The following is a 24,890-nucleotide window of genomic DNA, read 5'->3' on the forward strand; positions in this document are numbered from 1 at the left end:
AATCATACATGAACAATGTTTGTATACGATAGTAATCTTGAAAAGAATTAAGAGTTCAGAAAACAAGATATCTTTGTAAAAGATGCGTGGATTGTTGCTTAGTACATTACAAAAACCTAGTAAACCGCTGGTAAATGAGTTGTTAATGTGGTTTATAAGGTATGCAAATGTGCTTTATATTTGCCTGCAAAGACTATTCGAACGTTGCATATTCGTGTTCACTATAAATACACAACTACCAGTATCGCATTGTAATTGGATTATTAGTAGTAATTCTATATGTGGAAATTAACCAATAACGCACATGATTTAACATACAAGATTACATCACGGTCTTTATTATGCCTCAATTCATTGCATGATTATATGTTATCATGGACAACCATAAAAACGCAGGTTATTTGTAATTTTGTAATATTTCATGCACCTGTTATCTAATGTACAACGAAGCCATCACTTTTCTTTTTAATGGTATACAATTGGAATGATGTATCATATAATCAGATGGAGTTGCTGTATATAGTCAGTACAACAGCAACACAGAACAAAATTAATGAAGGAGATAAAGAATGAAACCAACATTTACAGTTTTTACCTACATCCAAGTGTCTATGCAATAGGTCAGCTTTTAATCGTCTGGGGTCTAGAAAGAGAACAGCTATTAAAAGAAACTATAAAACATCTGCCAATAATACCAAATTCCATAAAAAACAAAATCATTAAAATTAACATAAGGCATTCATTGTTCAGAATCATATATTTGTATATAATATTAAAATAATTATTTAGAAATTTGCAGATGTTGGTTTGTTGAATCGTTAATAAAAACAAAAGGGAACACACAAACACATATTTAATTGTTCAGATTTTATCAGAATTCTCATGGAATCAATACTGCTGCACTTACATTGTGTTAGTGTGCTATGGCCATTTTTTTTTGTATTCTTGTCTTTCATTTTGGCTAATGTGCTTTGTCTTTAGAATGTATTTATGCCATTCTTTTTTCTTTGTTCATATGGTTATTTGTTTATAGTTATTAAGATTATAACACAATGTTGACTGCTATACCCTAATTTGTGACATTTTGTAAATATTGTGTCTGTTTGGTTTGCTCACACATTGTTGTCAATATTACTGAATTCTATGCGACTGTCATATAAGTGAGAGGTTAGCTATAAAATCAGGTTTCATCCACCATTTTCTTTACATAAGGAAATGCCTGTACCTAGTCATGAATATGACAGTTGTTTTCCATTCGTTTGATATGCTTGAGGTTTTGATTTTGCCATTTGATAAGAGACTTTCCGTTTTGAATTTTCCTTGGAGTTTGGTATATTTGTTATTTTACGTTTCTTTATACTGGTTCGAAGAATACAATCGAAAATTGCTCTCCATTTGACAAGTGATATTTGTATTCAGCATTGTTTATAAAACGTTGGATATTTTTTTATTTCTTTTTATTGTGTCATGTACCCAAAACACTAATTAAAAAGGAAGCCATCATGAACAATTAACGATCGATCGTACATGCTTTGAAATTAGAACATTAAACGAAGTAATAGCTTCATTCACACTACAGGATAACCAAAAAAGATTAAAGTCTTAAAATTCACCGTTATATAATTCAGCATGCTAAATGCACAATAACACCTCTTTCTTACTGTATTCAATCATCTATCAAAATTTGGAGTCAAAACAATTTTAAAACAAAATCCGCAAGGGCGATTTATATTATCACAAAATTGTTTTTTAGATTAAATTTGCTCTTACAGCAATTTCTAGACTCCATATTTACTGTCCAGAAAATTAACAAGGCATTGCATGCTTATTATTTGTTTTATCAATACCAGCGATAAAGATCGTCATGACTTTTATGGATATTTAGTTTAATAACTTCTATGATTTTTTCAAAAATAAAATATTATGATATGAAAATTAAGAGTGTTGCAATATATTTAATCCGTTACTTAGATTGTGTTATGCTCAGGGTATCAAGAGTTTCTTATTCATCAGGCTTTTCTAAATTTTCAATTTTCCAATATCTTTAAAAAGTTGACTCTATTCTTAATATCGTTAGAATAGTATTTTTTTATTTCATTTAAAGTAAAGGTATTTATCTGTCTATCATGTATTATATATAAAGGCAACAGTAGTCTACCGCTGTTCGAAATTCATAAATCGATTGAGAAAAAAAAATCCGGGTTACACTATAAAACTGAGGGAACACATCAAATATAAGAGAACTACGACACAATAGAAACACAACATTAAAATGTAACACACACAGAAACGAACTATAATATAACAATGGCCATTTTCCTGACTTGGTAGTAGACATTTTCGAAAAGTCATCTACACGGACACTTATACCGACACCGATACCTACACTGACTAAAAAATTAGAGGGACCGTATCAAAATGTCAAAATACACTAAAAGAATTTAATTTAACATTTATAACTATATTAACGAGGTAAATTATATTTAAAAATAAACGCATATATTTTTAATATGGCGACCCTGCAAATAAGATGGATATCCCAAAGAAGAAAAAGACTCCCCTCGTAAAACTTTGTTTGACTCAGCAGAGGTAGAAAAAAAATGTAAATTCATTATTCGTTAGTTGGTTTTTTATCTAATTTTTAATTCAAAATCTGAGCTAGAAACACAAAAAAATGTCGACTGTTCGGCGCAAAACAGCAGTAACATGCATGGATACATGTCAGTAGTTTAGTATATTGAGTGTTGGCAGTGAAAAATAGTCCTTATTGGTTTGATTGCTATAAATATTACTATCGTATAAAAGATTTTAAATGCAAATGTAAATTGATTTCAAATCTATTGGGTTAAGCTTAATCGCATAGCATGTCGTCTACATGCCATTTCGGTTAAATGTCGTCTCCATATCTTCTGTAGGGATGACCCGCGCTGTCAGCTTAGCTCTTGAAAACCGATAAATTTATCCACTTGGCATAATTACGATCCGTACATGACAGTTGTGTTTTAAAAACAAATTTTTCTACTAGCTATAAAGCATCTTATGTACTTTTATGCCTTTTGTCAACTAAAAACTATTGTCTGGTTGGTTGTCAGGGGGAAATTTTGAAAGTTAATAAAAACATTAAAAAAAATCTATTTAAGTATTATGTGGAAGGGCAGACTAAACATTTGCAGAGGTTGAAGAATAATTAACCTAGATTACACACACAAAAATGTTTTGTACGATCAACTATTAAATGTATGCATAATAAAAAAGCAACAAATCAAAGTTTTTGTACCAAACAAGTAAGAGGTCACCAATTACAAAAGTTACTAAAATAATCAATATCCACCATACCGTGGAATATAATCAACTGTCAATTACTTTTTAGGTTTGCTGATTGGTATCTTATTAAAGAAACGCCAATACTATAACCAGTCAATTTCTTTTATTGAAACTCAATGATAACCGACAATCAAGTTGTAAGATTTAATTGTAATATTTAGCCGTTTTGATGGATTAATTTTATATGATAAATTATTATTTAATATTGGTGTCAATTTGAAAGACGTTTTAGGTCGACTTCATACGAATTATATTTTATCCTTGTGAAATAATTATAATTTGTTATCAGATTTATGTGATACGGATACATCCGTGAAAAATGAAATCGTTTAAAGTAGCGTTGATACTATTTCGTTTAATTGTTATATCAGGCAGTCAAGGTAGTAATCGGACAGACCGATTGAAGGACAATGCCAAAATAAATCTGTCGGATGTAACAACGAACTCTGTTATAACACTATTGCATTTGGAAGAGGAAAAAACAAAGAATACGAACAAACCTACATTGGTGCAGACACTAAATTATATAACTGATAGCATGAGTAAGGTTTACATGGGGGAGGTTAAAGTTCATAATGAAGCAGGTGGATTGACTTTACGGGAAAAATTTGATAATGGAATTTTTCAAGTTAGATGTTCACATTCTGGCTTTTATGATACGTTAAAAAATACAAAGCCAAAATATACACACAGGAAGAAAAGTACAAAGGAATGTGACAATACTGCGAAGGAGCAATGTTATTCAATTATGACTGCAACAAAACAAGTTAACATTTTAAATGTGTGCCGACAACATTTTAAAGGATTATCTGTCGTATGTTTCCGAAACTATCTAACAAGTTGTGCATTCCCATTTGATATAAATGTTAATGTAAATGAGATGTTTTCTCAAAAAGCAGCAAATACAGCTGTGAAAAGAAATATAACGGCTGTGACAATTGAAGGTAAGCTTATACGACTTTTTATTTTTGGATGATATTGTTGAATTATAACTTTACGAATTTATAACTGCTATGTCGAAAAACAACTTACACTTCCAAACATTCAACATTACGAGTACAAAAAACTTTAAAAGAAAATCATTCTTAACAAACCGAAAGTAATGTACGTTATCTCTTTTCTGTATCAAGAACACCTGGAGAAATAAGTTTGGAAGCAAAAACTATCAATAACAAGATCTAGAGTAATATATATTCAACAATTATTTAAGCTGTATTGCATCAGGAAAAAATAAATTATGGTGCTCACTCAGTCAATCTTATCGTCTTAAAACAATACTTTCTTTTGGTTTTTTTTTGTTTTTTTTGTTTTACTTTAAACATATGTTATCATAAAATTCCTATAATATATGGCAATCCTTAGCAGTACAGGGACACTTGCTCTGGAACCATGTTAGTATGTATATGCTACGGTACAAGTTGGAATTCAGTAGGATCTGGAATCCCCCTAAAACAAATTGGAATTCAATTATATACAAACTGAAATTGGAATTCTGATTTAAACTAATCAAAATCCAGTGTAATTACGATTTTTGCAAGGAGGATTCTGGTTCATACTGAATTCGACTTTTGTACGGTAACATAAACACCAATTACTGTTTGCCAGGGAACATACAAGAAGAAATATTTTTGTATATGTTTTTACACTTAGAATTGCAATAAGTGTAATTGTTTGTCCTCTAACTCGCCATTTTAATTAAGATTGAAATAATAGTAAGTGAAAATAGTTATAAAATACAGGACTATTAGTTTTCTGTTTTCGCTAATAATATTTGTGCAGTGCAAACACATTAAAATTTAATAGATTACAGATGATCATATCCCTTTATGATGATTAATGTTAACCGTACCGTTTGAATGGCAGGTATGTTATGCCACGAGTGCTTAAACAATTGAGTATTTTTGTAAATAAGTTAAACATGTGTATTAGACTAATTGTGGTGAGTGAAATAGTTTTATTTCCAATAGCATTATATATCTTATTTTGTTGGGAATGTTTCTATACAACACAATACATAACTGTTTATCAAGTAGTAAATATTTGAAATGTTTAAATAAACGTCTTCTATTATTTTAATTCTAATACATGGAAAAAAAAACTCTGATTTCATGTTTTCCATGCACACTATTTCCGATTTAGAAAAAAACCCACTTTCCTTGATGTTTGACATCATTCATAGTTGTCCAAAATTACCCATTAGAAGTGCAATATCAGTTATCATTATGTTTACATCACGTTTGATATTCATACCCAGGACTATATTCTGAAATATTGCTTTCTGCAGAAACGAGTCTTTCTATGATATTTGAATATATACATAAATAACTAATTTTATCAATATTATAATATTTGTTAGTTATGCCTTTCATGCAGAATGATTCAGAGTTTGAGGAAATGATAAATGTTAACGTGTTGGACAAATTCAGGGTCGCTCTGAAGAGATTGTGCAGATAATCAATAAGTTAAGGCCAGTTTTCGTAACTAGAATTTTTTCACCTTATTAAGTTTTCACATAAAATTCGTGATATTTGAATTATTCTACTAGTATAACATATATTTATTATGTCTTGTCCAACAAGCGTATAAAAAATGCCTTTAATTTCGTTGATATTAATTTCGAGACTGGAGATAAAAAATCGCTATTTATAGTGTACCTACATGAAATATCGAGGGTTAAGTGAATATGTGTTTCAAGTCACAGGAGTAATTTTTAAACTCAAAATCTACATCTGATGCAGGTATGATAGGAGACGTTTACTCTGTCAACGCACCCAGTCAACTTCCTCTGGAGTTCATGAAATGTCATCGGTGTTTTTTTAATCATGACTTGTATCTTATCTTTTTGGTTGATTAACAGGATTTGAATATGAGTAAACTTTATCATTTCTTTTGATAACTTAAAAGTGATAGTGATTACATTCCTTCTAGTGTTTGAATGTATTGGTTCTCTAATTATTGATTCTAAAATATATCTTATAGCGTAAAATTCTCTTTATCGTGAACAACCTGGTAGATTTTAATCAAATCTAGAACTAACCTTTTTGAGGAGCATGATATAACAACGTTTTAAGTTCAAGTACTTCTAATTCTTTTTTCATCCCAAGTTAGTTTCATGATATGTATTGTTGCTTGAAAATTGGCCACTATTTATAAACTAGAAAAGCATTTGACGAGATCAACAAACACAGCGGATAAATGCATTGAAATGAAAATAAACAATCAATGACGAGAATGAGACTTTGGTCAGACCTACATATGCGACAGGATCTCAATTATTCTCCAGAGCAATCAACCCTTAAACATAATTATATCAGTGCACTACAAATGTTATTCATAAAAGACAGTACAATAACAACCTTGATAGAAATTAACTGTTCCTTGGACTCGCTGAAAAAAAAACAACAAACAAACAAAAAGACGTTCGGCAACGAAATATATTATGCCTTTGAAAAGCCAAGCAGTGACCACAGTACTCACAAAAAGCTCTCACACATAGGTGTCGTCAGCAGTGACGAAACAAAAGATGTTTAGCAATGCTTTCTGTAAATGTGTGAAGGCAATTTAAAACAGAGCGTAAAACAAGTTAAACATCTAGAACTGGGGAGACATGAACTTAAAAAAACACAAGAAGCAACGACCTATTTGAAACAAGTATTCCTATTATATTGTAAATAAAATCACGAACTATTTGCATTCGAATAATTCGTATAAGTAATCATAGCCTATTTGCATATTTGTATGTGCCATAAACATAAAAGTAACAATACACATATATTCATAACAATAACATACAATTCAAACTGCGTTTATGTCTGTAACAAATGTTGACATTAAGGAAACTTAATTCAATGAATTTGTAATACTTTGAAAGTTATTGTTCAAACAGAAGGACGGTTTATTTACGTTTAACTGCTCAATATACAGACATGTAAATTTATTAAGTTTATCAATTATCAATAAACTATGTTTAATGTGGTCTTATTTGTGTATGAAATTCTAAATATCAATAATTACATCTCAAAAATAATTATAAAACAGATAATATTGAACCTTGACGATTGTAATTAATATCATTCTATGTCACAACACCATATGTTACACTGAAGATAAAAGGAATTTCAGTGAATATAATAAAAGGTTACCATAATTGTCCCCTGATTTCAATTCACATACATTGATTTCGTAGGCTGATCCACTGCTTGCTTAAAACAAAGACAGTGACATGTTTATTTGCTGCTTATTCTCTACGCCATCGGTATTTTTGGTTTCATGTAAAGACTATTTTGTTCAGGGTTTGGATAAGGCTCCATGGTGTCTGCTACTTTGTGATCTGGTACAGTTTAAATCACAAATAGGGTAATACTAAAATGTTAAGAAATAAGAATGTGTCAATAGACCAAACAAAATAATTAGTTGTAAAAGCAAACACTGCAGCATAGGCAAACAACATTCCACAAAACACAATAGAAAACTTAATTGCAATTAGGAAAACTTTTAAAACTTGATGTACTACTGCGAGGGTTAATACACTGATACTTTGGTGAAACGATTTTCACTCAAATTTAGAAGTATTTATTCGCAACCTACAAAGGAGACAATCACAAGAATCTGTTTGCATAATCCTTTTAATTAGATATTTCTTTATTGCAGGAAAGCGTAAGAAATTAATCCTGACAGTATCATCTCCAAACTTTTATCAAACATCATCACAGTGTATGTTGACATTTCAAGTATATGGTGACTTCGACTATGAAGTATTGATGATTCTTAATAATGAGACGACAGTACTTTCAAAAGGCTATGATATGAGGTATACACATAACAAGTAGAAAACACTGATCAGGTCCTTGGTACCTTAGTTTATGATAAATTTACAAATGCATTCTTGCAAACTCATTGACGTATTTCCGCCATCTTTTATTCATATATAGACACCTGTTAGATTAAGAGCCTTACATGTTGTATATACATTTGATAATGTTTGAGAATTATATTGACCTGTAAATGTCTTTTTTTTGTTTTTTGGATTACTGTCTCATTTTCAATGACTTTACACATCACATGTGAATGTGATGAAAAGATAATGTAAATCCAGTGAGAGATTACTTTCTTCGAATAATCTACCTGAAGCTTCTAGGAATCAAAACTCCATTTAAAATAACAAGAGCTGTCAAAAGTTAATCAAAGGGTAAAACTAATAAGCTTCACACCCAGCATCCAATACATTTTCTAATGATCAAAGTCGGCAATGAGTAAAACTTGGTAACGGTTATAATCAACAATTGGACAGAAGAAGATTTATTCATTTATTTATTTACTCATTTGGTAACGTTAGCAAATCATTCATCGATTGCTATTGATTAATTTTAATTCGTAAGATATATTTTCGTAGAGTTCATGTGTATGCCGGAACCAAGAATTAAAGTGTTAATGAACAAATCTCCTGTCGACTTGCATGCAGTGTTTCGAAAATTTATTCCGATCAACTGTCTACGAAACATAAGTTTTCGTTTAATCAAAACAAAATGGTACCAACTAAAATAAATGAATCCGCAGTAATCTATAAAATCTCTTTATCACAAGAAAGAAGAAAGAACATAACACAAACAGAATCACTAGAAAAGTACTTTGATATTTTAAACGAAGTCAACATTTTCAATAACTGCAATCGATGTCATAAAACATGTTGAATAGACAGTTCTAAAGCTTTCTTTGAAATCTTTGTTTACTACATACAATTAAACTATTTCAATGAACAATCATATCAAAGACTTTGGTCAGACATTGCATATCAAGTGTCTTTAAAAGAAAACTATGTCCATGTTTTTCATTTATTAGTTTTCAGTTTTCTTTTAATTGGATATATCTTAAATTTGTTTTATCATGTCACTATGTTTGTCGACAACACTTATCACACTTAATTATGACCTTCTACTGGATAAACTGATTTCGATAACCGTTGAGAAAACCGTTTATGTGATGAGAAGCTCAATTGTATTGGTAATTTTAAAGAGAAAACAGCTGTGAAACCTTGTTATATTAAGCTCTGTACTATTCTGAGAATAAGTCTTTTGTACTTGTAGGGACAGTGTTATCCAACAAAAAATTGGTTACATGGTAACACGATTCCGGATTTTAATCAGACTTAAAATAAGTGGTAGCCAAATGAAAACAAATGCTCTCAACTTAACTGAAACAATGATGAATAATTGTTCCCAGGATTATAAAAGAAGATTAGGTAAAAATTGACAAACAACAACACTTTATAATCAAATAAAATGAAAGCGTACGACAGGCGGTCAAAACAAAACATAATTTGTATTTGTCGTTTGACCTTTTTGTATGAATAGAAAATATAAACATGTCATGTTACAGAACATAATTCATCTTGTGAAAACATAGGAAGAATTGTCCTGTAGCAGTTCATATATAGAAAAAAAAATAGAATATGCGACACAGTTATTTGTGATTTTTACACATGAATCAACCCGCAATCAAAGAACATGTCAAAATGTCCTGTCGAATAGACATACCCCACAAAACCCCCCAACAACATATTGTTCCATTATACGACCTTTACTGCAATTATCTATAAAAAAAGAAGTATAAAGACCTTAATAAAAAGTTTGTTTTGTTTAATATTCATGATGTTTTCATTTCCATTAAATCTTTGTGGAAAACGATACTTTTTAATACTGGTTGCATATCATTTGCCTTTCGATTTATTCAATGAGTTAACGTACACTCGCGATTTATTCAATACGTTAACGAGTGTAACATCGCGATTTATTCAATGAGTTAACGAGTGTAACATTGCGATTTATTCAATGAGTTAACGAGTGTAACATCGAGATTTATTCAATGAGTAAACGAGTGTAACATCGAGATTTATTCAATGAGTTAACGAGTGTAACATCGAGATTTATTCAATGAGTTAACGAGTGTAACATCGTATAAGCAAGAATCTCTAATTTGGTCAAAATGTGTGATTTCTAACTATATGCATCAAATATGGGTTATCCAGATTTATGTACGTACATCTTTTAAATATCAGCGGAAGACATAAATATGAAATACAGGGGATGTAGCTTTGAAGATGGGTTATGTCCATGGATAAATACAACAACCAGTGACGAAAGCTGTGAATTCAACGTTGTAAATGGTCTATATGTAGCAGAAACAAGAATAAGAGCTCTAGCTGACAATAGTCTCAATTCTTTTGTAGGTATGTTCTTCCAAATTTTATAAAACGTTTTTGAAAGAGATATAAAAGATACCAAAGGGTCATTCAAACTCATAAGTCGAAAATAAACTAAAAACGCCATGTTTAAAACATGAAAAGCGATCAAATGACAAACAGCAGTATACAACAAGCTATAACATTACAACTTCGTTCATAATATCGTATGAAATTTTGAAGCACCGGAGTGCTTTCTAGTACACTGTGTAAGTAGTTTTTGATTTTCCCTTAATACTTTTATGCGTGAATTATTGATTATCAATTTGTTTAATGCACAAACATTCATAAATATACCGTAAAGCGTACAGTGTACATATCGTCACGTTTTTAAACGTAATTCAATAACCTAGGAATAACCTGTAAAATATATTTTTTTTTTCCAGGACACTTTCTTTATGTTCATGGTTGGACTATTTGTGAAAGAAGAAGTGCTTCTTTTAATTCAGTAGTAATGAATTATGTGGCAGGTGTTATACATAATACTTGTAAAGTATGTATACCACATTTTTTATCGTTTCTCTTTTATCAGACTTGAATTGATATATATATATATAAAATAGAAATATGATCATCCCTAGACTTCTCCCAATCAGCGATGAATTCTATGCTAAGAAGTGGTATCTGGTTGACTTTATAAGTACACAGGCAAGTCCTGTATGTGCGTTATAAATTCCTTTCAATAAGACTTTGAAGGGTTCGTAGTTGGAATGTTTCAACTAATCATTTATACACCTTCCGAAGATATCCTCATTTTCATAGGCAGTCAAAAATATAAGCAGTAAGGGTGTTTTTCTACATCACAGTTCCTTCATACAAAATATCTTACTTCATTTTTTATAATTTTTTTTCTCTACCATTTGACGCATTCAACTCACCATCAAAAGTAACCATCATACAACAAACATTTTTCAAACATACCTATCCCTAATCGTTGTTCAAATGGAAACCAAGAACATGACGCTGACATCTTTTCGTTCAATTTTTAGGTACAATTTGCTGTCATTGGAACATTACTGTTGAAACTGGCGCTGATATTGCCGTTAACAGGAGAAAGAATACATATTTGGAACCAAAGCTTGACAATAAAATATTGGACCACCATCTCAGTTCAAATCCCGGCTACAGAAAAATCTATGTAAGTTTTGTACAATCAACCATCCCAATAAAAAGAGGAGGTACAATCTAAACAAAATGGAAATAAGGTACTATCAAGATTTCCCAAAAGATAAATCTTTTCAAGATATCGACCACCAAGAGTCTTATCGTGATGGATAAGAAAGCCTTTAAAGAAACGGAAATTTATTTTTGCATTTTTTTCCAGACGTTTACTGAATTTAGAGAGGAATTATTGACATTATATTAGTCAGGATTTTCCTGAAAATAGTACATTTATTGCTAGAGTGAAGCAGTTAAGTGTCACTTTAATGAGATTTTTTGCTAGAATGTATGCAAACACAGTTTTTAAAATAAATATTTGTTGTTAAAGTTAATCCAACGATTGATAATTTATTGGATGTGTTACAAATAGACCGGCTGATTAAGACATGAAGCTATTACAACGTAGTTTTCATATTCATAAGGATGATTGAATGTTGGTTGCTTAACGTCAAGTGATAAATAATTCATGCATGTTCAGGACAAGATCAAAATAACAATAAATACAATAGGTAGGTCATGTATTTGACGCCGTCCGGGATAACGTGGGGAAAATTTCGACTGCGACAGGAAAATGAGGGTATATTGGATAGGGACAAAAACTTGGCCTTGCAACAAGTTACTTACGGACCCCTCGAAGAGTTGTTGCAAAGGTTTTTAACGTGCAGAAAGCGTGACACTTTCTCTACACCGAAGCATCGAATTTAACGTCCTCATTCTGATCAAACGTGGCTGCGTACTTGATACATCCCGCACAGCCAAACGGATGCAACACTTCAGCGAGGGTTTTACTGCCAGCCGGAAGAAGACCAAAGCATAAAAAGGATGAAAAAACAACATATACATTGTCGACGTGTGTCTCAATTATCTTATTATAAGACATTTCGTTCGAATGCCATATTTTGTTTCGTCAGCGTGTTTTTGAAAAGAGCCACAACTCTTTATTTTTCAGATTTTATTTACAGTTTGAGACTGTAAGGTCTATTGATCTATATAAGGACTATATTGCTATCGATGATGTATCATTTTCTCAAGGATGTACCTTTGTAGGTCAGTATTTGTTTAATGTAAAACAGTTAACAATCATTTAAATGCACACATAGCTTATACATGAATAATGTTCATATTAACAAAGCGGCCACACTAGTAAATTATTAATTTTTTTCAATTTTGATTTCTGTCTTATTCACAAATCACAGCGAAGATTCTTATTTGAAATAATACATGAGTTGGTTTCATTGCTAGATAATACAAGCATCAATGAAAGTTACGAAACGAACCACCTTACGTAATTGCTTTATATTGTTATGTTCACCAAGGAATTACCAAAGTGAAATTGTACTAGAACTTGACAAGTTTCAACTGTTGAACAGTTGAACGCAATTTCATTATAAGTGTACCATTGGCAGCGGGCAGGTGTGTCAAAGTAGTTCGAAGATTTAAGGTTAATTTAAATGTCAAGTAAATCTAATTTGTGATGTTTGTAACTCATTATTTATTCAATATATATATTACAACCTTGTAGAAGGAAATCTGTGTATGTTCTATTAGAAAATAAAATAGCTCTTCATAAACTTAATGCATTAGAAGCGTTTTTTTTATTAACCTTCATCAGGAACGTTTCAAGCCGAATATTTGATGGCCAAGAATGAATAAGAACAGAAAAAGTTGAAGATTTATATGACCAAAAAGGACCTACAATAATAACCGAATCCATCTAAGGTCAATAGTTTAGTTTCTTAATAATTTTGTGATTCATAAAAGGACAGTTTAAGAAAGGTATGTTATAAAGCATGGTAGTACCGAATTAATTAGTGCTTAGCTGACGATACTCTCGAGAACTTATGGTCCACCAGTAGCAGGATCGACCCAATGCTAATAAAATTGAAAATTACACCTTAAAACTTGAATACGTCGGAGGTGCTTTTCTGGATCTACCTTCTTAAGAACAGCTAAAAATTTCGCGATTTAAATTTGGGATCTCATTATTTGAATGCCCAATTTCCAAAAATCGAAGATCGAAATAATTATTATTGTATTGTTGTCCATTTTGCACCAACCGCAATAATAAATGTAATCAAGCATTTCTGAATTAACAGTAACGGATAAAATGTATTAATTATTTAAATGTATACCATATATTACAGATTCATCTAGCGTCGATATGATAGAGGTTAAAGAAAACAGTGATGCATTGTCCCTGGAAGTAATTATCCCCGTGTTTGTGGGTGTAGCATTTACCACGTTGGTTTTAATTACAATAACAGGCATGTATTGAAAAGTGAAGTTATATAATTTGATTTTACATAAGGATTAATCTTTGGGGTTTAACAAGAAAATTATGGGGTTAGAGAGGGGGTTACACAGACTGTACCAGACTCCCTGCCACTGGAAGAAAATACCTGATTTGAATGACTAAAACAATACACAGATTTTGCTTCACCAAAAAGTCAAAGTGAACGTCTTGTATCAAAGCGCTTAGCAGCAAACCAGAACAAAGTAAAACTAAATATAGTATATGTTGTGTTTGTGTCATGTTGAAGACTGCGTGTCGAGATGAACAACAAAATTGACAGCGCTGAGTCTTAGATTTAATATTTGTCAAGAGCGTGCTAGTGTTTTGCGTCGAGAATGGATTCACGATACAGTCAGACCTTGAATAAACCAGTTTACTGTCCATTCCATCCGAAAATTGAAGTCCCATCATTTCTTCTTCAAAGTTTTTGTAAAAATACCCCCTGTTAACCGGACCCTGTGTATACTCTTAATTACATTGATAATTACTTGTCAATACCGGTTTGTTTAATGAATTTTACATGATAACAGTACAAATGTATTAATCAATATGCAATCAAAACATATTTGTTTATACAAGATTTGGTTTTTCAGGATACTTAATAAGCAAGGTGTTAAACCGCGAACATACTGTAGTGAGCTTTATTATTGAAACACTATTTAGTTTTAATTAAAATAAACCTGAAAGAAACGCCGAATATGTCTCTAATAAAACTTACGTTGTAATTTTGATACATTTTTCAAATCGCAGGGTAAGAAATTTACATCGTGTTTTCGGAATGCTTCGAAAAGGTTTTTTTGAACCCCGAAACCAATGACCCTGAAAATGAAGAAAACCCGGATGACGACATTTCATTGTCGAGTGTTTCGATCACGATGCAATTTTGTTTGATAAAAGTCTTGCTTTTTAATCGGCTATACCAACGTAGAAAATGAACGATGAAAGTAAAACGAAACTCTCGTTGAAAATTTCAAACAACGCGAGGATTCTGATGCAAATGGAAACAATGAACTCAAAGTGAAAGTGAAACTGACAAGTCGGAGAGTGATGCTATTGAGGTCGATTTGACATACGAGGATATGTAAAAAAAAGTTAAAATATTTTTTTTTCAAATTCTGGGAACAATCAATTATTGAAATTTCTAAAGCCAATGAATACGAAGACTCAAAACAACGATCGTGCGGAGTTACATAGTGAATAAGCAGGGAAGAGTTGTAATGTCCTTGTCACAATATTTTCAAACAAATCATGACATTACTTTTGATAAATATATTATTACGGTATTTGTATTTATTAGTTTGCAATTTACAATGAGTCAGAACTTTTACATGCAAAATATCTGACGTCACATGTCAATAACTTCCTGTCAAAACGGAAACCTGAATAAACCGACTTACTGTCCAAACCGGCCCTGTTTTATAGTCCCATAGCCAGCCGGTTTATTCAGGTTTTTTTGTATGTTCCTTTTTATGTTTATGTATAAGCTGTATAAAATGGGACATTTGTAATTAAAACAATGTTGTGATAATAGACATATTAGTACACCTGTGTCTTATAATTGAAACCATCATGTATTTTCCAGTTGTAACCAAGTGGTATAGGAGGAATTCGTTTGTTAGAAAAGGTCAGCCTTTACATAAAAGCCCAGTTAAATGGACAGCTCTAGAAAACTCCACAACACTATCTTCCATTTCACTCTCAACTTTGTGCAATATTGAAGAGTTTCTTTCAAAGAAGAATCCAAATTATGAGTGGTACAATGGCCGCATTCTCAACAATAAACTTATTGAAATCCCTCGTGAAAAACTGACAATATCGAAGTAAGTTGAGCTAAAATTTACATTCAACCATGACCTACACAATGTTATATTCTGTAGGTTATTTGAGTACTTTGCATTCCATTGTAATGTGAATCTTAATTAAGAACAGTCTAATCATTACATCTGTAATCATTCTATTCTTAACGATTTCAAACACCGCAATACGAGCATTTATTGTTAACTAGAAAGTTAGTATACAATATTGCACATGAGAGCAGTTGTTGTGTCTTAAAATATGAAAATGTAGCGAATTAAACCTTAAAGGATATTAGCATTCAATATATTCATTTAAAGCAGTGTTCCTTGATACTTAACAATTTTGAAGATGTTATCAATGAAACCCTTTTAAGCACTATCTTCCCAAGACAAAAACATTTCTAATGTAAAGACAAAACACATATTTTGCAGTGCATGCGGAAGATTTTTCATTCAATCCCTCATTCTTAAAAAAAATAATCCAGTGATTGTGACATAAGCGATTTGAAATCAGTGTAAACAATTATGACATTTTTAGAATTAAGATTGGCATCATATTGTGAATACTTAAATGATTTTCGGATGTTGTTTTGCATATCGTATTCCATGTAGATAGTATAATTCTAAAACTTGAAATCGTAAAATTAAGTAAACCATATAATGGTGTATGACTAGTATATTTAAAGATAATATATAGAAATAATCCTTAATATAAAAATAATCATTGTTGTTGACTGAGTACAATGACTTATTTATTTATTTTAAATCTTCCTTAAATTCTTCCATACAATAAAAGAACACCAACACATCTTTTAACCTGTCTACAAATACTGTTGAGTTGTTTATAAAATGTTTAAAAAATGTGACCAAATAGGACATTTAACCTCATCTTACCTCATTAATCATTGATAAGGACAATAATATTTGAACTTCCCACAGCAAAACCATAAAATGCTATATTTTCGTAATATGATAACAAGAATGTGCTATAAATCTTGAATTATAGAAATCTGTATAAATATCACTTGTTTTCTTTTTCAATGTGTGTATATGCAGGCATATTCAACAATAATTTGTAATATGATTTCGACCACCAGTATTGTACATTTGCGTCTAAAAATTCTATGATTTCAAAGTGATTATTTAATCATATTAAAATATAAAAATGTTACTGTCCACTGTTATACCTTCTTGGTTTTATAGTAAAATAGGGAGTGGTGCCTTTGGTGAAGTGTATAGTGGTATTATGGTTCAAGAGTTTCCTACGAAAAAGTGCAGACACGTGGCTGTTAAGGTAACATTAGAAATATATTCACTACTTTTATATAATTAGTAATCGAGGCGATTTACAACATTACAATGTTTAAACACCAGTCAATTTTTGATATGATTGGAAAAAGGTAAGATAGAAATAACTCAACGAGACAACAATTACACAACTTTGATTATCAAAAGCAAACACGAAGATCATCATAAATTGTCACACAGCTTCAACAAGACCGAAAGCCCTAGTTAGTGTCAGCTCTCCTCACCACATTTGTTTATATAAAATTCATGAGTCATATATGTCATGCACATACAAGTATCTTTCATGCAGACACAAGTATATATCATGCACACACAAGTATCTTTCATGCAGACACAAGGATATATCATGCACACACAAGTATCTATCATAAACACACAAGTACAGACATGAGACAGTTAATGTATATGCATATTTGACGATACAGAAGAACCTTTGTAATCTATAAATAAACACCGGACACTTTTAATTTGCAAAACACTCATTTGCAAATCCTCCGTCGCCTTTCTTTTGAGCTACAGTGCCATGTATATAACCAAAATGTGCAGAATTACATGGGATTTAATAAATTCATTGCTGTTTTGCTGTTATTATTAAATATATTTTGCAATCTGATTAGGAAAAACATGGGAATTTTAAAATCCCATGGGATAGAGCAAAATTCCATGGGATTGACCATTATCTCATGGGATTTGTGTTAAAGCCCATGTGATTTTTTTGGGTCCCATTGAATAATTGTAGTCCCATGGGATATTTGTTGATTAATGGGACAAAATAAAATTCCATGGGATTCAAATTATAAATATACATTAATGTGTATGGTACAATGAATTCTGTTTGTTAGTAAACTGTTATAAGTTTATAATATAAGGGTTAATGTAGAATTAGAAATGCTAATCACTAAACTATAATATAAAGGTTTGAAGGATTCTATTTGAAGTCAATTAAATAAAATCCTTTAACTGAAACAAAATGACTAACTAAAAATAAGTATTGCTTTGAAAGTTTGGTTTGTTTATTTTATTATGAAAACTAGAACTGAAAAAAATATTCCATATTCTGTACGAATAAATTGACAAAGCACAGTTTATAGTCTACTCTTTTCACGAGGAATAGTTTCTTTGTTATTGTTGCATTGCAATACATGAATATGCAACCGATTTGAATTGTATACCATTTGTGGTGTTTATAATATTATGTTAATATTTGCAAATTTAATAAAATAAACACTTTTCATGTTAAGTTTTAGTTTTCTTGTTTCAGCTTGCTTTGTACAATTATTCAATCCACTATATAAGACTCAAGTAAATAAATTATTCCATCCACTAGAATTATTCCTACAATTCTTAGAGAAAACATTTTTGCATTTTTTTCTTCAAAGATCTTCCTCCGTACATCTTTATTGGATGGAGCGATGTAAATGAGTGGACAAAGCAATTGTTCATTTGGACAACAAAATACTCATTTTTTTCTTCATTTGTCCCTTCTTTCAATAAATATTTATGTTGTTGCATTTACACGATTATGTTCTTGTGCATCTATGCTAGGACTCCTTTTTGTTTATAGTCATTTGTTTTAAATTTCCTATTTCTTTTGGAGGAAAAACACATTTAAGTTTTCTCTTTAGTATTGACGTGCTGATGATCATGAAAACCAAGATGTCTGACCTACAAATACATGAAACTCACAAATTGTTTTAAATGGAGAGAAATACAGCAATAAAAAAGGCTATTTTATCTTGTTTATGAACATTTTGATAAACTTTCATTTGAATATTAATTGTGAATACTCTTATGTCATTGCTTTGTGTCTATGGTCTTTATATGAGTTGATTTGGTGCCTTGTTGCAATCTTTTGAGTTGAGCCAATTGTAACAAATATTTACAGTTTGTTCAAGTGTTGTGCTGTTATTAAAACTACTGTCCCAGGTTAGGGGTGGGTTGAGTACTCGCAACATGTTTTTTTTATTAGTTGTTATTGGCTTTGAATTAGCTGTACGTAACTGTGAATACTAACAAACCTGTACGTTGAGGTTTTTTTGTTATAGGGAAAGAATAAATTTCCAGCCACGTCCGGTCTGTATTTTTGGCAGCTGTTTTTCTTCTTTGTTACATTCTGATGAGTTAATAAAACTGAGAATGGAAACAGGAATGTATCAAAGAGACAACAATCTGACCAAAGAGCAGAAAAACAGCCTTTTTTAACTGATTTTGAAAGTTTTTATATTGAACTGACACCTACATCACTGTTCTTGGTTAGGGGAGGGTTTGGCACCAGCAAACATGTTAAACCATGCCACATTTTGTAAGTATCTGTCTCAAGTTAGGGCCTGTAATTCAGTAGTTGTCATTTGTTGCTATATATCATATTTGTTTTCCGTTTATTGTTTTGTGCAAACATCAGGCACTTAGCTTTCGCCTTTGAATTGTTTTATATTTGTTATTTCATGGCCTTTTATAGTTTACTTTGCGGTATAGGTTTTGCTCACTGTCGAAGGCAGTGAACAATATTTGTTAACTTCTACGTCTCATTGGCAATCATACCACATCTTTTTTTTTTATATCAACCCAGCCATATTCTGCCTGTCTAAAATCAGGAGCCTGTACATAGTTCAGTGGTTGATGTTGGTTCATGTCTGTCATATTTATTTTTCATAAATTGTTTTGTTATAAATTAGCCTGCTATATTTGAAGTTTGAATTGTTTCAAATTTTGTATGTGGTGCATTTTATAGATGACTATAACATTTATAGGGCATGGTTTTTCTCATTATTAAAAGGTCATCATTGGCCTCTTTAAGTAATTGCATTGCTTACATCCACTTAATAGAACTCTGGTGGATAGTTTTCTCATTTGTCATACCACATCTTCTTATTTTCTTAATAATCATCATTCAAGGGCAAAAACTTTTATAGACGTGGACTTACCCTTAAGGCTTTGTTGACTTCTGTAAATCTTGTTTTGTTGAAAATTTATTTTGTTTATAGTTTCCCTTAATCTTCTATTGTTCTTGCCCTACACATTAAAGGCTAAAAATTATTTAATGACAATAACTACTATGAGTAGGCAACAGACAATTTTGGCTCATTTGTATATCTTGTCTTGTTCATCATTTTTGCTGTTAAATATCATCAATGTTCTATGAAAATGAGGTCACAGTAAAATTAACCTTGGCAGACAGACATCTTCTTATTTTTATATGACACCTTGCAGTCATTCCATACACCAAAAAGTAGACCTATGCTTATAATATCTGATAAAATGACAAAACAAAGAAAAACGTAGCATGGACCAAAGAACCATGAAATGCGGTCATGGTTATATAAATCTGCAAGACGGACATGCACACCTTACAATCGTTATATACACCAAATATAATATACCTATTACTTAAAGTATATGATAAACTGACAAAACCATGAAAACTTATCATTGACCAATGAACCATGAAAATGAGGTCAAAGCCATATAAAACATGCCAGACAGACATGTGCACCTAACAATCATTCCATTCACCAATAATGTGGCCTTATTGCTTACAGTACATGTACCTGAGAAATAGACCAAACCACAAAAACTAAACATTGTCCAATGTACTATGAAAATGAAGTCAAGGTAAGATGAAACTTGACAGTCAGACATGTACACCTTACAATCATTCTATACACCACATAAAGTGGCCCTACTGCTTATAGTGTCTGAGAAGAAGACCAACCACAAAAACTAAACATTGTCCAATGAACCATGAAAATGAGGTCTAGGTAAGATGAAACCTGCCAGTTAGACATGTACACCTTACAATCATTCTATACACCACATAAAGTGGCCCTATTGCTTTATAGTATCTGACAAATAGACCAACCACAAAAAATTACCTTACCTGGACTCATTATTCTGACTCCGAGCCGACCAGTCTTTGCTCTTACTCCTTAATACCGCGTGCTTAGTGGAGAAGCAGTAAATACCAATTTTAAAGTCTTTGGTTTTACCCGGCCGGGGTTCGATTCAACGACCTTCTGCACTCGAGGCGAACACACTACCACGAGACCACCAAGGCGGTATATATATAAGGAGTAGACCTTTAAGAAGATTTAAAGTTTCTAAGTTTTTGCAAAAACCGGATCAAAATCATCATTAAAAAGCAACAACTTCTTAATAAGATTTAAGTTTCTCTTTAAACATGTTAAATATTATAGTTTTCAAGATAAAAAAGCAAATTCAAGAAATATCAAGAAAACAAAATTGGTAAACATCTTTATTTAAGGCAACAACTCCTATGAGTCAGCTGCAAGTTTTGGTGCAAATGAACAGTAGAAAGATTTCAACATTCTGAACATTCCTGCCCTTGTCAGATATTGTCTATCTATTTTGGCCGTTTATAGCTTACTATGCAGTATGGGTTTTTAGCCCATTGTTGAAGTCTGTACGGTGACCTATAATTGTTAACTTCTACGTCCTTAGTCACATTGGCAACGATACCACATTTGTACATGAATATGTTTTAGTCGTGCAGGTGTAAGGGGACAATTCTTTTGATTTTCTGGTGGGATAAAAGGGGGAGAAGGATTTTTTTAATGCATCATCAGGCCTGGTAAGAGTTGACCATAAATAACCTTGCATAAGATAGGATGGACAGATGTACAATAGTGAAAATAATGTTCGGGAAAAAAAGCATGCATAGCCACTATACGTCTCTGCAAGGATTTGTCTCCATATATACAAATCCTTGGTCTCTTGTAGCAAGTTGAAAATGAATAGCCAATCCACAAAAAATCCTTCGACATTCCCACCCCACACCGTCTCCTTTCACTGCCTCCAAATATCAAATGGACTGGTCGTCATCTTAGACTTAGTGCGACCATATTTGCCAAAAGATGTACCTTTATTCTTATTCATGTTATTTGTTTGGAGGAGAGTAGTCCAAATAGTTATGATGTCTTGAAAGGCTAAGGAGAGGGGTTTAACCAACCCCTATTAAATCTAAATCAGTGAACTGAATTGTTGTCTGTTTGCAAGTAGTCCGGGGCAACTAGTCGACATATGTAATCATGCAAATTGATAGTCAACAGTATACCTTTTATAGAATGTCAGCTTCTTCTCGTCTTTACATGAGCATGTCTCCGTTTGTCAGCTTACTGCAAACGGATCGCTGATGATAGGGGAATGGAACCAAAAAATTTATCAGATCAGATAAGATTTTTCCAGTAAAGGAAAACCATTTCTTTGAGTAAATATAAATAGCGTCGGTGGTCTCACAAATAAAAATAAATCTGAATTACAGGTTCATCAATTGGGTCAATTATCAATTTTGCATATTAATCTCGCAGTTCTTTACGGTTAATTTATAGCTGTATATATCACAAGGGCTTTAAGGCTGACCTGTGCTCCTGAATTAAGGTATACATTTGTACATTTTACTGCTACAAGATATTTAATTTGCTAATCACGGCACCAGATGCTGGGCAGAGTACCATACTTACAAGCCAGGGACAGTCTATTACTAGTATAGAACGTCCCTGTTACAAGCCAGGCAAATACCGTGGGCAAATATATGACTGTGAACCTGACAGTACAGTATATTAATATTACATGTTTATCAAGTCCCAGCACAGTTAGCACACCGGTATGTGTCAGTCTTATTACATAAAACTGCGAAGGTTCATATCGTTTGAATTCAACGGTTTTTTTTTCGGATATTATTTTTAGTATCAATGCTGAACCACGAACGTTCAGCATTGATAGTAAAAAAAACCCACTTTGCCAATATAACAAGCTCTTTCTATACCTAAGACTAAAGCTATAGGACCGTTGTCAACATGGTCAAATCCGACCTGCCACTTTGCAACATGACCTGAAAAAATACAATTTGATTAAAAAAATATGACAGTCAAAATTGCTTTATGAGACTTGGCGACCTGAGGAAGTTTTAAAATATGACCTTGTTACCCTACTAGAGCCCCACCATTCATTTGTATGTGTGTGTGTCGGTGTGCCTAAAAAGGGGGCATTGATTTTGTTCTTGGGACAAAGAACTTGTTTCCATCTGTATTAAAAGAATAATTTATTTTTTCAAGACCAATCATAAAATCTTGTTTCAAAACTCAATGTCGTATTTTGTTGTTTTCCCTCTACTTTTCAATAAGAGCTAAATGTTTGTTTAACTTCCCTTTGACTTCCCTCCTGATTTTTTCCCCCAAGAAATTATAGAATCAGTAAATGTATAGATCTTATGAATGTCTGGGTGAGATCCATTTGATGAGATCAAAGATTTGTTTAGAAATCCTCGATGAGACCCTGTATAAAAGTTGCATACCATTATCATTAATGATACATTAATTTTTACATTGGTCACAGCAGAGACATATATACACAATTGTATATATGTCTCTGGTCACAGCCATGCATTTAGAAATTCCAGTATGCATCATCAAACAATCCATGTGTATTTATCTGTAACATTAACATAACTGAAACATTATATTATTTCCCAGTATTTATGTAAATCATTTTGATTTACAATTATATAGATCTGGAACTAATGCATTTATCTATTAGTCCCATCACAGAATAGATAAATGTAATTGTATCTTAATCTTTGGAATAATCCGATTTTAAATTGTTAAATTCTTTTACTTCATAATTATGTCAAAGTAGATTCTTTGAAGTTTTAAACTTTAAAATTAAAATGAATATTCCATTTTGATCCAAAGAAAAACTTTTAAAACTGTACTGACATGGTCAGTCAACTGATTTGTTGCATGGCTGATTACAGGTAAAGCATGCACGACAGTGCCTGTACCTTGTGGTGTGTATAACCTCTAATTTCTAGGGAACATCTTGTCTATATGTAATACAGATTGTAACTGATGACATTACACAAAGTTTCTTCTGTTAAATGTAATTAAGTATCTATGTCCATTACCTATTGCAACACTACAAATTGTCTCGATGAAAAAAAATATTTAATAAATTAAGAAAAATATATATATATGAAAAAAAAAGAAACAAAAAGTAGCAAATAAACTTCTGTAACTACGCATTGAGTAAACTTACTATACAAATCCTTGAGTAAACGTATAGATGTGTTTGAAATGGATTTATTTCACATTAGGACCGGAGATAACTAAGTCCATTGAAAAAAGTCTTCCAGTCTGATACATGTATACCTATTATGTACAAAATTATGAATAGCTTCAAATATATGCCTATTAATTGAAGATGTACCATTTGTATCACGTTTTGCTGAACATGTAATCTATTGTAAACGCAGAAAGCAGAGCTCTGCCCAGAAAGAAGATTCAAAACCGCAATTTGTTTTAAGATATCTTTTCCCAATCCCAAAATAGAAAATGTATACTGATTAAATGTAAAATCCAGTGAGAAAAATATCATTCTTTTCTACCGAATTAAGTATGTGAGTGTATTGTAATAAATTGGTAATTTTACTACCCCCATCCCCCCCCCCTATAAATCACATTATGACGTTTTATTTTACAAAAGACCAATTAATCGATTTAATTTCCAAATTTGTGTTTGCTAGGATTGACACTTAGAACGAACAAAAAAAGGGAAACAAGTAAAAAGTCACGATTCAGATTTTGGATATTTTTTCTATGGATAGCAGAAGACTTATTTTTAAAAACGTTTCAGTATTTTTCATAAACATTTTTAAAGGGAAACGGATTTGCTAAAACAAAATTTATTCTTGAATATCAATATTGAACAATGATTGTTAAGAAAACAATCCGCCAAAGTGGTTTGGTAATTAACTGGC

At 31.6% G+C, this 24,890-nt stretch overlaps 2 protein-coding genes across 2 annotated transcripts in view; both read left to right on the forward strand.

The window, feature by feature from the left end:
* The first annotated feature begins 3,453 nt into the window (after positions 1–3,453).
* Positions 3,454–13,997, forward strand: LOC127721099 (uncharacterized). Its single transcript, XM_052227778.1, has 8 exons — positions 3,454–4,268; positions 7,975–8,134; positions 9,408–9,562; positions 10,379–10,549; positions 10,948–11,054; positions 11,551–11,699; positions 12,672–12,769; positions 13,867–13,997. The coding sequence occupies exons 1-8, from the start codon at positions 3,644–3,646 to the stop codon at positions 13,995–13,997; spliced, it is 1,596 nt and encodes a 531-aa protein (XP_052083738.1). The 5' UTR covers positions 3,454–3,643.
* Positions 13,998–15,600: 1,603 nt separating this feature from the next.
* The window catches only part of LOC127721900 (leukocyte tyrosine kinase receptor-like), a 28,380-nt gene continuing 19,090 nt past the window's right edge, over positions 15,601–24,890 (forward strand). Inside the window, exons 1-2 of the mRNA XM_052228716.1 lie at positions 15,601–15,835; positions 17,015–17,105. Of these exons, the coding sequence (XP_052084676.1) occupies positions 17,058–17,105 (48 nt within the window). The 5' untranslated portion in view covers positions 15,601–15,835; positions 17,015–17,057. The remainder of the gene's footprint in view (positions 15,836–17,014; positions 17,106–24,890) is intronic.

This window comes from Mytilus californianus, unplaced genomic scaffold, assembly GCF_021869535.1.
Source record: "Mytilus californianus isolate M0D057914Y unplaced genomic scaffold, xbMytCali1.0.p SCAF_12, whole genome shotgun sequence".
NCBI classification, from domain to species: domain Eukaryota; kingdom Metazoa; phylum Mollusca; class Bivalvia; order Mytilida; family Mytilidae; genus Mytilus; species Mytilus californianus.